The sequence below is a fragment of the Rhea pennata genome, chromosome 17, assembly GCF_028389875.1.
Source record: "Rhea pennata isolate bPtePen1 chromosome 17, bPtePen1.pri, whole genome shotgun sequence".
Taxonomy (NCBI): Eukaryota; Metazoa; Chordata; class Aves; order Rheiformes; family Rheidae; genus Rhea; species Rhea pennata.
Window position 1 is genome coordinate 4,541,243 of NC_084679.1, and position 12,112 is coordinate 4,553,354.

At 52.4% G+C, this 12,112-nt stretch overlaps 1 protein-coding gene across 9 annotated transcripts in view; it reads right to left on the reverse strand.

Annotated features, from left to right (window-relative positions):
- The window catches only part of NCOR2 (nuclear receptor corepressor 2), a 267,305-nt gene that overhangs the window by 100,727 nt on the left and 154,466 nt on the right, over positions 1-12,112 (reverse strand). For all 9 annotated transcript variants that reach the window (XM_062590203.1, XM_062590200.1, XM_062590204.1 and 6 more), the window contains exon 9: positions 100-166. In XM_062590203.1, the coding sequence (XP_062446187.1) occupies positions 100-166 (67 nt within the window). The remainder of the gene's footprint in view (positions 1-99; positions 167-12,112) is intronic.

A 12,112-nucleotide genomic window follows, 5' to 3' on the forward strand; every position in this document is an offset into this window, starting at 1 on the left:
GCACCAGCACGACTGTGCTTGAAAATCTCCTCTTCTGTCTGGCATTAAAGAATTACTCTGCTTTGTACATTAAAATAAGATACAGGGGGAATCACTTACCCACTGCTTGCGAGCATGGTTTCTCCTCTTAAAGTACAAAATTAACTTTTTCCGCATTGCCTGGTTTCTGAAAAGGAGAAAAGATGAGATCCAATTAATGAGCCTGTTAAAATTCAAAGCCTCACTCACTACAGCAAAGCAGCTTCCACCTTAACTTGGAATTGTATCAACTTCAGATGAGTAAATATAGTTATCTGGGGACCTTGCGTCAGCTTCAGAGAAAGACAAACTTTAGATAAACTCTCAAGAGCAAGAAGCTCCAGCCGTGCCTGTGGGCAAAGCCAGGGCTAAGGAGGAGGACCGGATCCGGGAACTCCAAATCCTGCAAACATTTATCGGGGGCTCCCGGCTAAGCGGGAGCCGCGCAGGCACCGGCGGGCGGCGTGCCCGCAGCAGGACGCGATGCAGCGGCCTGGGTAACCGGCGCTGTAACGCAGCCTCTCGCTCCCCCCCGCCCCGAGCTCGTCCCTCCAGCCTCGCGCTGCAGCCGAGCGCCGGCTGCCGGTCACCAGGGCAAAGCAGACGCCGGCGCGGCTGAGATCAGACGCGGGACATCGTCGCTTTCTCCGCACGCTGCGGCCGGGGGATGCTGCCACTCAGACTGCCGGTGAAGACACCAGCGTCGGGGCTGCAACGGGCCGTCTGAGCACGGACACGAGCGTGGGCCTGACTCGCAGCAGCAGCAGCGTGCGCGGCTGCCCGGCGCCAAGGCTGCAAGCAGAGGCGCGCCAGGGCCCCGCGCCGAGGCTCGTCCCCGGCGCAGAGCGCGCCGCGTCTCTTTGCGCGCGGACCGTTGGCTCTGCATTTACCAGCGGGCCAGGCTGCTGCTTCCTATTTTCACGTTTTGCTCTGCACAAAGGCAACGGGGTCGCAAGAGAAGGTCCAGCCGCGCGGCTGGGCCCCGGCTCCGCAGGGCAGGGGACGGCTCGGCCACCGTGGCCCCGAGCCGCGGCCGGCAGCGAGGGAGCTGTCGGCGCACACGCGCTTGCAACAGGTTATTCACCCCCAGGCTCCAGGGAGCTGATAAGAAGGCAGGATTGCAGCAGCGGTTACAGCACATATCTCCTAACCTCTTGCTTTCTTGGAGCCGTGCCTAACAAAGCTGCAAACAAACCAGCCAGGAAAATTCAGCCACTTGCAGAATTGGGACTTTGGGAGAGAAACCAGTCGCTACAACCACATACCACCCAGCATTCGCCCAGGCTCTTCCCTCTTTTTAAAGAGGGCATGAAATAACCTCCCAGAAAAGAGATGCCACCGAAGTGACAAGGACCTTGCAAGGTTGCCCAAGCTCCACGAGTCTGCACAAACCTGAGCACTGAACTTCTTCAGTTGCTCCTGTTTGTTAATATTTATAGCAATAAAAGCAGTGAAAGGTAAAGACCAGGGGCAAAGGAGTTTCCTGAAGACTTTTATCCCAATTAAAGCCCGAGTTGCACTGTGCAATTACGGATCAGGTACTTAACAGTCTCTCTCATGTGGGCATGCTTGGCAGGATTTAGCAAAATGAAAATTCTCGCAGGCTGCTTCCTCACTCCCCTCCCTCCCACATCCCCTGCAGCCCCGCGAGCCAGCCAGGGCCCCTAGGCACCACCCGAGTGCTTTAGGTTACTACAGAAGAAACGCACTGGATTTGACTCTTAGCCTGAATTGGACCATTAAGACTTGGTAACCTTCTGGTTTCCCCTCTTAATTAGTTACCAGAAGTACTGAATACTCGCAGGGTCCTCAAGCACTGGCTAAGCCATGCTACATCTTTATTCTCTTTGACTTTGCCTTGAACGCCTTCATGCAAAAAACGACTTTGATTTCCAAGGCAGAGCGAGCAAGTGGCCCTTGTAACTCCTCTTGCAGAGGGAAACCAGCAGCTAATGGCTGGAAGCGGATTCCCATAGCCCTCAGGCGCTGATGATCTCAAGCCATCAGCACACATCACCAAAATCCCCGTGTACCCCCGCTTACAGGGAGCAAGAGCACCAGCAGCACTCACACCCGCGCCAAAGGCGAGGCTGAAGGCTTCTGCGTCCCCGCAGATCGCGAGCGCTTGGATCCGCAATGATTCAAACCGCAACCCTCGATACCGTTTCAGTAATCAAAGGTGCCACTGACTGAGGGGAGGGAGTAATAAATCCCTGCAGAGGGGCGTTTTCTGCCGCTGCTCCTTTTGACGGCACGCTTGCAAAGCACCCGCTGCTGTTCCAGGCCGCGCTGCAAAGAGCGGAGGCCGCCTCGTTTGGCATCCCTGCCAAAAGGCTTCTCCCTGCGGGATCACACAACCCCACTGCCTTTAGACTCCGTGTCCACGGCACGTCCATCCCAAAGCTTCAAGGCGGCTTGCAGGCAACCACTGAATTAAACCTCGCCACTCATCTCCTGGGAAGCAGCAGTCACTTGCCTTAGAAGTTAGGGAAACTGAGGCACAAAGCTGCAGGGGGTAAGGTCAGTCCAGCCACATCCAGACCTATCTGCCGGCGTTCGCGCCACGGCTTTCGCTCCGCGTGAACAAGCTCCGAGGAGGGACTGCACCCAAAAGACACAATCCCACTGTTTGTCTACTCTAATTCCAACGGGAATTGAGACTTTGGGAAATTGCTGCAGTGATGCTAGTGACTTTAGCAGGGTCCAGTTTTACCCCCCAGCTGCCGGGCTGCTGGGAATTTCAGCTGGACACCCCGCGCTCCCTTTCAGGGCAAGGGAAAAACAGAACATAAAGGTATGACTGGGTTGAAAATCAAAAGGCAAATTAAAAAGCATCTAGTCTTTGATACTCTCTGCACGATCTCATGATTATTAAAGTGCTCCCACAGTTTCCAAGAGGGCCGCTGCTCCACGCCGAGGTCTGCCCCACAGCATCGCTCCGCAGCGCGTGGCTTTGCGCCCACGCACGGCGGCAAGCAAACTGCCCCAGCCTCTCCTCCTCACCCCACCAGCACGCCCAAGGCAGAGGAGCAACTCAGAAGTCTGAGCCGCTAATCCACTCCGACGAGGGCGCGTGACGGCTGTCAAAACAGACGCGCTGCTCCGGCGGGGAGCTGGGCGACCGGGGTGAGACGGGCTCGCACCCGCTAACGGGATTTCAGCTGCGGCCACTCGAGAGCGCGGTCCTCCTTCCCGTGCCGGCCCGGGCCACGTCTGAGAGCAACGCACGGGCTTCGACACCGCAGCCGCCTGGTCTGCCGCAAAACTTCTCAGGAGACAGGAGAGTAAATGAAGAAAATTAGAGACTCCTACCCAGCTGACGTGTTGTCTCGAGTTTTGCATTACGGCTGACCTTGAGAATACTAATACAGGCAAAGACTTAATGGCTCTGCAGCTGTAAAAATCAGGAATGCCTTGAAAGCAAGTGCGTATTTACCACTGCCAGGGTTGAAGCAATCAAAGAGTGAAAGGATTAAAAACAACAACAAAACCCTCTCGTGCCCTAAATGTTTTTGTCACTTTATCTTTTTTTGCGTAAGGTCAACCTTTCAAAGGTTAATACAATCTTGGTAAATATAAACACGCTTCACAGTTTATCTTGATACATGTACTGCTGTTACTTAGAAACCATTCGCAGAGAGGTTAATTCGGGCCGCATGTCTCAGAAGCACATGCTGTGCTCCCTGGGCAAATCAAACAGTGAAGCAAAATTCCTGCGGCACGGCCAGGAAGGTAAAGGCTGTCCGCTGGCAGAGCCCTGCGCAGAAATAACCGGCGTGGAGCAGCAGCACAGCAGCAAAGGCGCTGCTGCCATGCACCAGCCCTCCTTCATCATCCTCATCGAAGGCCCAAATCCTTGCAACTCCCCACCTGCAGTTTGGCGGTGCATGAGAAAAGCACGGAATTTGGAGACCTGCACGGTCTTGGTGGCTTGACCGAGCAATTCACAACCAGAAAGCACGGGGGTAGGGAGGCTCTTTAGGTAAAGCAACAGTGACTCTTGTGGCCGGTTTTAAGTACTGCTGCGTTGCAGATGCGAGAAACCACGCACCATCCTGCTTCAGGCCAAAGCGTTAGTTCCTCGTCCTGTCCTTGGCAGCGCTCATGCAGCTGCCCAGGGAGCAAACGTAAAGCTCGGATGGACACAGCAAGACACGGAGCCCTCCCAGGTTCTGGCAATCTGGGGTTTCGGAGCTGCCAGATGGTGTATCCACATCTTTGTGTTCAACAGCCCTTGATGGACTTCCCTTCTGTGAGTTTGTTTACTGGCTGTTCAAGTCCATCCACATTTTTGTCCTCCCTGCCACCTTGCGGCTGCAGGCTCCACGGCTGACTGATGCGTTTATGAAAAAAGCCCTTCTTTCTGGTGGGCTTAAAGCTTCTGCCTGTATTTCATTTAATATTCTTAGCACCTGCTGCCATGACACAACAAATATGCATTTCCCACTCACCTGCTCTAGCATAGTCCCAATTTTATATATTTCCAGCACTTCCCTCTAAAGGTAGCTCTTTTCCAAGGTTGAGGTCATCATGTTCATTTACCTTCTCCATACCAAAGGCTATTTCAGCCCTTTGGTCCCCAGCGGACTTCCTCTGCACCGTCCATTTCAGAGGAGACGAGGAACATTAGTCAGTGAATGTTAAACCACCACCTCAGTCTCCTGTAAAGAGACACCGGCAAGGTGGAAATCTGCCCTTCAAGAGACATGAAGACACCAGCGCCGCCAAGCACTCAGCCACCAGACAGAGCCTCGGAAATCACAGCTCAGAGCCATGCCCCACTCCGCGGTAAGGGCTACGGCTCTACGGCACGAGAAGCGCTGGAGCTCAAGGCTTCTCCTCCTCTCCAATTGCCCGGCAAAGGCCTTGAGGTTTTCTGTTCTTGCTGCTGCTGAGCTCAGCTGGCAGTAATCTCCTTCCATCCCAGGAGGGCGAGAGAGGCCGTGCCTGCCACGGTGGCTGTGGGCACTCTCGGGTTTTTCACGTGGGAGGCCCATTTGTTCACAAGTCAGGGGTGGCACTGGCTCTCAGGAGAGGTAAGTCCCCTGCTCCAAGGGCCAGGCACAGCTGAGCCCGGTTCCCAGAGCAAATCTCCAAGCCACCGAGTACCTAAGTAAAACACACCCTGCACTCGCGCAAAGTAAGGGGAGCAAGGGAGCCCTCTGAAAGCAGCCGCTTCTACCTTAACTGGCTTGGCACAAGGTTGTTTTTGTTTTTTGGGCTTTCACAATGGAGTCAGTCAAGGAAAGAACCCGTAACTCTGACTTTTGAGTTACTTGGCTCAGGTCCACATGAATTACTTGGCTGGAATCCTTGTGGAGGTTGCAATCTTAAAAGGATGTGTGCACACACATGCGTGTCTGCGTCGGTCTGCGCATATATGTGGACACTGCCAAAACACTAGGATAAGGCTCCCAAGGATAGATAGATCCGACGTAGTGCAGCACACCTGGCCAAATCTGCCTGCACAGACCTCGAGCCAGTGCAAGAAGAGACGAAAACAAGCTTGCTATTTGATCAAAACTAATCATGGGTATTTAATTACACAGGAACGTCTTTCATCAAACAGCCAGTGCAAACAAAGCAGGGATCAAGCCTGTAAGGAGTGACGGGAATGAGGCTGCGAGCAGCTGGCAAACCCATTGCACAGTGAGATTTATCATGCAGGCAAGGGCCGGAAACCGAGAAGCCTTCTGGCAACTTGAAGCAAACAAAGCGTTGCCAGTAAGACTACAGATCTTTAAATCACAGGATCCACGGAGCACAGCAAGAACGCCCCAAGGTTAAACTGACCCCGAGGGACGAAGAGAAGCGCTCCTGCGTACAGGAGTGGGTGCCTCCAGAGTCCCAGGTATGCCTGCTCCTGAGCTTTCTTGCACCACGCTGCAGCTCAGGGCAGTCTCTGATTTCCTACATCTGTGGCCACAAGATGCCCTGCAGAGAGGGCAGGGAGCAGGTCATCCTTTCCACAGGTCATTCCACTCATTCACTGCCTTGCTCTGAAATGGCCAGAGCACAAGCTGCACCTGGGAACATAGTACAACCTATTCACCCCGAGGCAAGTCACATTCCCCTGAAAGCCAACTGTTTGGAGCAGTTTCCCTGCAACACTCGAGCACTTTCTGGGGAAGAAAAGAGATCTCGAGCTAATTCATGCCAGAAGCTTTGAGCACTGGGATGCACTAAACCAACAGTACCACTAGTGCCACTGAAAATGGAGCAAGAGGTATGTTATTCTGGCTGTACCGTCAGGCAAGTCACATTTGTGCCCAGAAACAACAGTGAAAGGAAAGAAGCCATTTGGAGGTCTGCCAGCTTCCCCAAATCATGTCCCACAGGTCCAAAATACATTCAGCTCCAGAGCTCCCATGCCATCAGTATAAGTCAGAAGAATTCATCCATTAATTGCATCAAAAATTTTGTGCTGACAATCCACCTGGTGGTCCATGTGAGACTGCTGTGCTCCAAGAAGGAGATGCCTTGGAAAACTGGGGATCCTCGTGACCAAAGCCTATCACGGCTGAGGCTCAGCACACCCTGTCTAGTTCCCTGCAGGGCCATCTCCTGGTGAAATTGTTCCCATCGAGATGCTCAAATGACTTCCTTGGGAAGCTGTTACATCCCTAAACATGGTTCTTAATTAATGATCATCCTCTTTAGCATCTATGAGCTGAGGTCCAAAATGAGACAAGTGCAAGAGCTCTTTTGGTGATCACAGCTGGGGACGGGTCTTAGGCTTTTGCCTTTCCCTATAGCCTACGCTGAGACCGCAAGCCCAAGTGTTTCAGCGTGGGCCACACAGAACCAGCGCCTGCCTCAGCACTGGCAAGAGAAACAAGGAGAAGGTCGCAGTGTGCGTCTCCATCATTTAGTCATTCATCACAAGGCAATACTTCTGCCCTAGCACATGGAAATAGAGAATAAAAGAGATGAGAAGCCTTGAACGGGATGTGCAGGGAGCTGCTAGGTGAATTTCTAATGAGGAAAATGACTACAAGCTTTAATAAATAGACCTGAAAGTGTTTATGTTGCAAGTCAGGCTTGTTCTATGAACTTAGAGGCAACCCATTGCTACTAAAACCTGAAAACAAAACTGCCAGTAATGTAAAGATGACTTAAATTTTACCAAGTGACAAGTGATTTGGAAGGCAGTAGGTAGTAGATTTTCAGAAGGAACCTGTTCTGCTCTTTTTGGAAAAAAAGAAGAGGTATTTGAAAAAGAAAAGTTATTCAGAAGCCCCTAAATCTGTCTGAGAGTTTGGACTTAGGATTTCAGCTCTGCAGAAACAAACTTCTTCCCCTAGAAAAGCCATCAGCTGCAGTGGGCCACATAAAGGCGCAAGTACTGCCAGTACACACAGCTTTGCTGTCCTTGGATCTAGACGTGCAAGAAAAATCAGAATTACATAAAGCTCGATCCGTTTGCTTAGACTGCGAACTCAGACCCTGGGTCTCCGACACCTCTGTAAGCATTTCAAGGCAATGCAGCTTGGTTTCACCTCAGTATTTCTGTTTCAGCATAACAGATTTGAAGCAAACAGCCTGGGCTTTTCAGTTTTCCTTCTGTGTGCTTTTTCAAGGTTCAGAAACTCAAAATTTTGCTTTCAAACACAAATCCCACAAACATGACTGCTTGGAGAAGGGAGGGAGGAGAGTCCTACCAGGCTGTTTTTCAAGGCTGAGTAAAAATCTACCGAAGGAGAGATGAAGGCCTCCTTGGAGAATCCCTCTCCAGGTAGACAGCAGGTAATTGATCCCGCTCATGTGAACACCACCTTGTCATTTCTCAAACATTCAGAGGAAAGAAGGTTAATACCTCAGGTGCCAGGAGTCTGAAGAATAAGCAAAATTGCTCAGAAGGTGAGATAGGAGAGGTGGCTCTCGTCCCTGTTCGTCCAGCGGGCAAAATACTGCAATGAAGAGACCCAGAGGAGATGCAATGGTGCTTAACTAGTGGAGAATTAGGTATCCTTGGCATCTGCTGCTATATTTCAGTAAAGTCTAAAAAAGTAAGTGAGAAGACTTTGCAGACCCCTAAACTTGCTCAGAATCGTTCCAGCGGCCTCCAGGCATCTTCGGGGCTGCGGTACATCCCGAAGGAGCCTCTACATTGGAAAGCCAAGCAAGCCATACTGCCAAAGACCGCACGCGCCAAGCGAGCCACAGGGCAAAGCCCATGCTGTCCCCATCCACGAGAGGGGGGCTTCAAATGTTGCCTTGCACTCTTCTTTCTTGATGACGGAGTGGCAGAGCCTTTTCCTCCAGCAGAGCAGGTACTCCAAACACATCAAACCTCAAACCATTTTAAGGTAGGTCAAGTCTTCGGCACAAACCACTCAGCAGTGCCTTAGCTCACACAGCAGATGTAGCATACAAAATTAAGCAGGTTTGCTCGAAGCCTGCGTTCGTAGGTGAACCAAATGGACCCCGGCAGACGGGTAACAGAACACAGCAAGGCAGTTAAATAGGACTTAAAAGCTTTTGAAATTGCAAACACTGGAATGAACTGGGGCATGAAATTAATTTTAACTGTACTGCATAGGAGACAGGCCGTAAAACTCCATGAAAATAAGAGACTGGTAACATTTTAGGAAGAGCAGAAATTCTCCCTGTAACTTCCTTGCCAGCTCTATTAGCATAAGTGACTCATCCCAATTGAAAAGCAAAGCAAACAAGCAAGAAGAATTAAACTAGTGTTGCAGCACAAAGAATATCACCGTAGAGAAATCGAGGAATCGCTGCTTTTGTGATATCCCCATGGCATCCCAGACACTCGTAGACGTGCGACTGAAGAAAAAAACTCTCTCCCGGGAAAAATGTAAAAAAACAAACAAACAAAAAAAAATCAGATAGAAACAGCCTGAACATCCTTGCATGCCCAAGTATGAGGCATCTAATCAACTCCACCTGGTATGATTTTGTCTTTAGCACAACAGAACCATCTTACAATGAGATCCTGCAGACAGAATCACGATCTAGGTCATTTTTCAGCAATGGGCCAAAGGTGTTATTCACGGTAGCTAAATTTGCTTATGATGAAGCTGTTCAGAACATTCTGCTTTCAATGACACCGGAGCAGAATATAACCTGTGGTGTCCTGGTAGTTGTCTGTCCAGTGCTTTAATGCATCCAGCTGATCTCTCCAAACACCCAGCTCATTTACTTCGTCTCCTACTGAAAGAGCCACCTCCAGGCTAAAGTATGGAAGCTGCTTGTTTACAGTAGGACAGCACAAACATTTTAAAAGTGAGGAAAGAAGAAAAAATATCTTCAAATGCAGCCAAAGGAAAAGCTGTGCATAAGATTTGAACATCCATGATTTGGTCAAAATGCAGAAGTTTGATACCTTTTCCTCTTGGAGGAAGCACCTGAAATGCCTGCTTCCAAGAGTCACTAAAGTCTTGATTTTAGTATCTGCCTCCTGGCCACCCAAATATCCTATAACACGCAGCAGGACACAGGAGATGGGAGAATAGATCACACCAACTTCTCCACATGGTCATTAACAGAGAGCAAAGCAAAATTCAGATTTCAGGACCTCTGGAACAGGCCCATGGTCAGAGGAGGAAAGCATCTGGAACCCAGACACCTCAAGGGCCTTTCGCTGACCTAGATCTGCGAATGCACTTGGCTGGCATCAATAACCAGCTGAAGACAGCTAATTGCAAGGTTTCTGGAAGGAGGAGATGGAGGCTCTTCATTAAAGCATGTGGTTTCCTTCCCATATTTCTGCAGCATTAATCACAGTGATCGTTAACCCTGAGACTGCCTGCTTCAACCTCTCCTCCGTTTATCACCACCACTACTGCAGCCACAAGAGAGACGTTAAACAACCCTACGGAGGCCTAAAAATGAAGGTCTGCAGAACAACACTTGCTCTAAAGGCCTTAGAAGCTGCTTCTGACAGCTCTTCACATTTCGTTAGCTGCTTCAGTCCTGACCTGCGCAGTCACTTCCCTCTCGTTTGTGCCTGTCTTTCACACAGCAACAAAAGACAGGAAATCATTTAAATCACAGGAAAGTGTGATCACAAAACCACAAATATTGGCAGAGGAATGGAGAGTGGGTGAAGCATCTGAAACTACTTTTAACTCATTCTTTCAAGGACAGAACTAGCTGCCAACTTGCAATTGCCGCCTCCGGTGCCCGGCTTGCACCGGCCACGAGTGTTTCCGGAAAAGAGGGGGATCGGGAGAGACGGCGGCTGCCGCGTGCCCCTGCTGCCAGGCTAAGTCGCGTGCAAACTGCCAAGCACCTCCTCGGGCCAGCACGCGTTTCTGGGCAGGACTGGGTCTCCACCATCAGCGCCCCGAACCGACACCAAGTCACGCACGCGCCCCAAAGCGGCGGGCTGCAGAGGCCTCCCGGGGAGCACGGACCAGGCGTTACCGCTCTTCCCGGGAGTATAAGCAGCACCTACATCAGGGTTCACTGGTGGAACTGGTAAGCTGGAGCGGGTTGCTCTGTTTTTGTTCACTCAAAAAAAAAATCCCCTTTTGCACCTACGAAGGCACACCCGGGCGCAGCGCGCAGGGGAAGCGGCCAGCGCCGGGGGCGACGTTCGCCGGGCCCCGCGCTCCTGCCCTGCACCCAGGGCCGCCCTCCCGGCTTGGCGTCCACCGAAGGCAACAGCCAGAGAGCTTAAAAAACAGGAGGCCCAAGCCAAAGCCCGTGAACGTCCAGCTCCAGGGGAGGCCTTGCCTGAGGTGGCCGGCAAGGTCTGCCAAGCTCGAGCAATCAGAGGCACAGGCGCTACCGCGGACGGGTTCGCTGGCGCCCTCGGAGCCGCGGGCCCCTCGGGACAGGCTGCTGCTGGCAGGGGATGCCCGAATCCCTGTCTAAAGCTGAAATCCTGGAACGAGAAGGTCAGAAAGGGGCTGGTTAGAGGCGGGGAAAGGGAGACCTGGCAGACCAACCGCGTGAGCTGAAAGGGAAGACGCAAAGGAAACGTCTGGACGCTGAGAGCCACCGAGAAGGCTCCAAAGCAGGAAAAGAAACCGCTTCCCGCGGATTGCTCCGTTCGCTTTCCCTCCTCGTGTCAGCGCCCTCCGTCCCGAGGAGGAGATGCCTCCCCACGTTGCGTTCGGCATGCTGGCCCGGCCCAGGCACCCAGAGGCTCACCACGACGCTGGGATCGGGCGTTTTACCAGACCCTCTTGCTCCTCCCCGCGTGCATTAAACACCGGCAGCACCCAACGTAGCGCGACGCACCTCCGCGAGCCCCGGCTCGAGCAGGGGACGCCAGCCCCGGCACTGCAGTCCCCCGGCATCGACTCACGCGCCGCCGGAGCGGAGGGTTGTTAACTTCTGCCCACAGACTACTCGAGACGACCGTCCCCAGCCGAGCGAGCCCCTGCCGGGACACACGCACCGTGGGCAGCGCCAAGCGGCACGTCTAGGGCAGCCGGCTGCTCGCTCAAGGCAGATATAGGTTTCAGATTTGGGCTGATTATTTCAGATTTCTAACAATAATCACAATTATTACTATTCTCGTTATCTATTTCTTCCACCTTCAGGAAGTCACTGCAGTTATTAAATACAAGTTGATGATTAAATCATGTATTGAGGTGGTAAGTCATAAATTGCACCATTACTAAGTCTCACTAAGCATCGCTGAAATAACCAGTGGTGCTTAGACATTCAAGAGGTGCTTCAAAAAAACCTAGCTGTAATTGCAATTTTTATTTCTCCCCCCACCTCCCATGCACCCACACACATACACGCTGGCAGTTGATTTCGTACTTCAGTACGTGCAAAAACAAACAGAAAAAAGCATCTCACGTTTCGTTTCCTTCCAAAATACCCACGGGCACGAGCGCGTCCCTCGGAAGCAAGCCCGAGCGTGGTGTTTGCAGCGGGCACCCGCGCCGTGCCGGTCCCTCTCCCGAAAGCCCCGCGCCCGGGGGGCAGCAGGCCCCGCACCCCCGGAGGAGTCAATCCGCCCTCCGCAGCAGCGCCGCTCGGGCCGGGGGAAGGCGGGCGGGCGGGCGCGCAGCGGCTGGGCGCGCGGGCTCGTGCAACCCGCGCCTTTCCCCCGCCACCGCCGCTCGGCGGCGGAGCGTTTTTCCTAACCTTTGCTTGCAGATTACCCGCT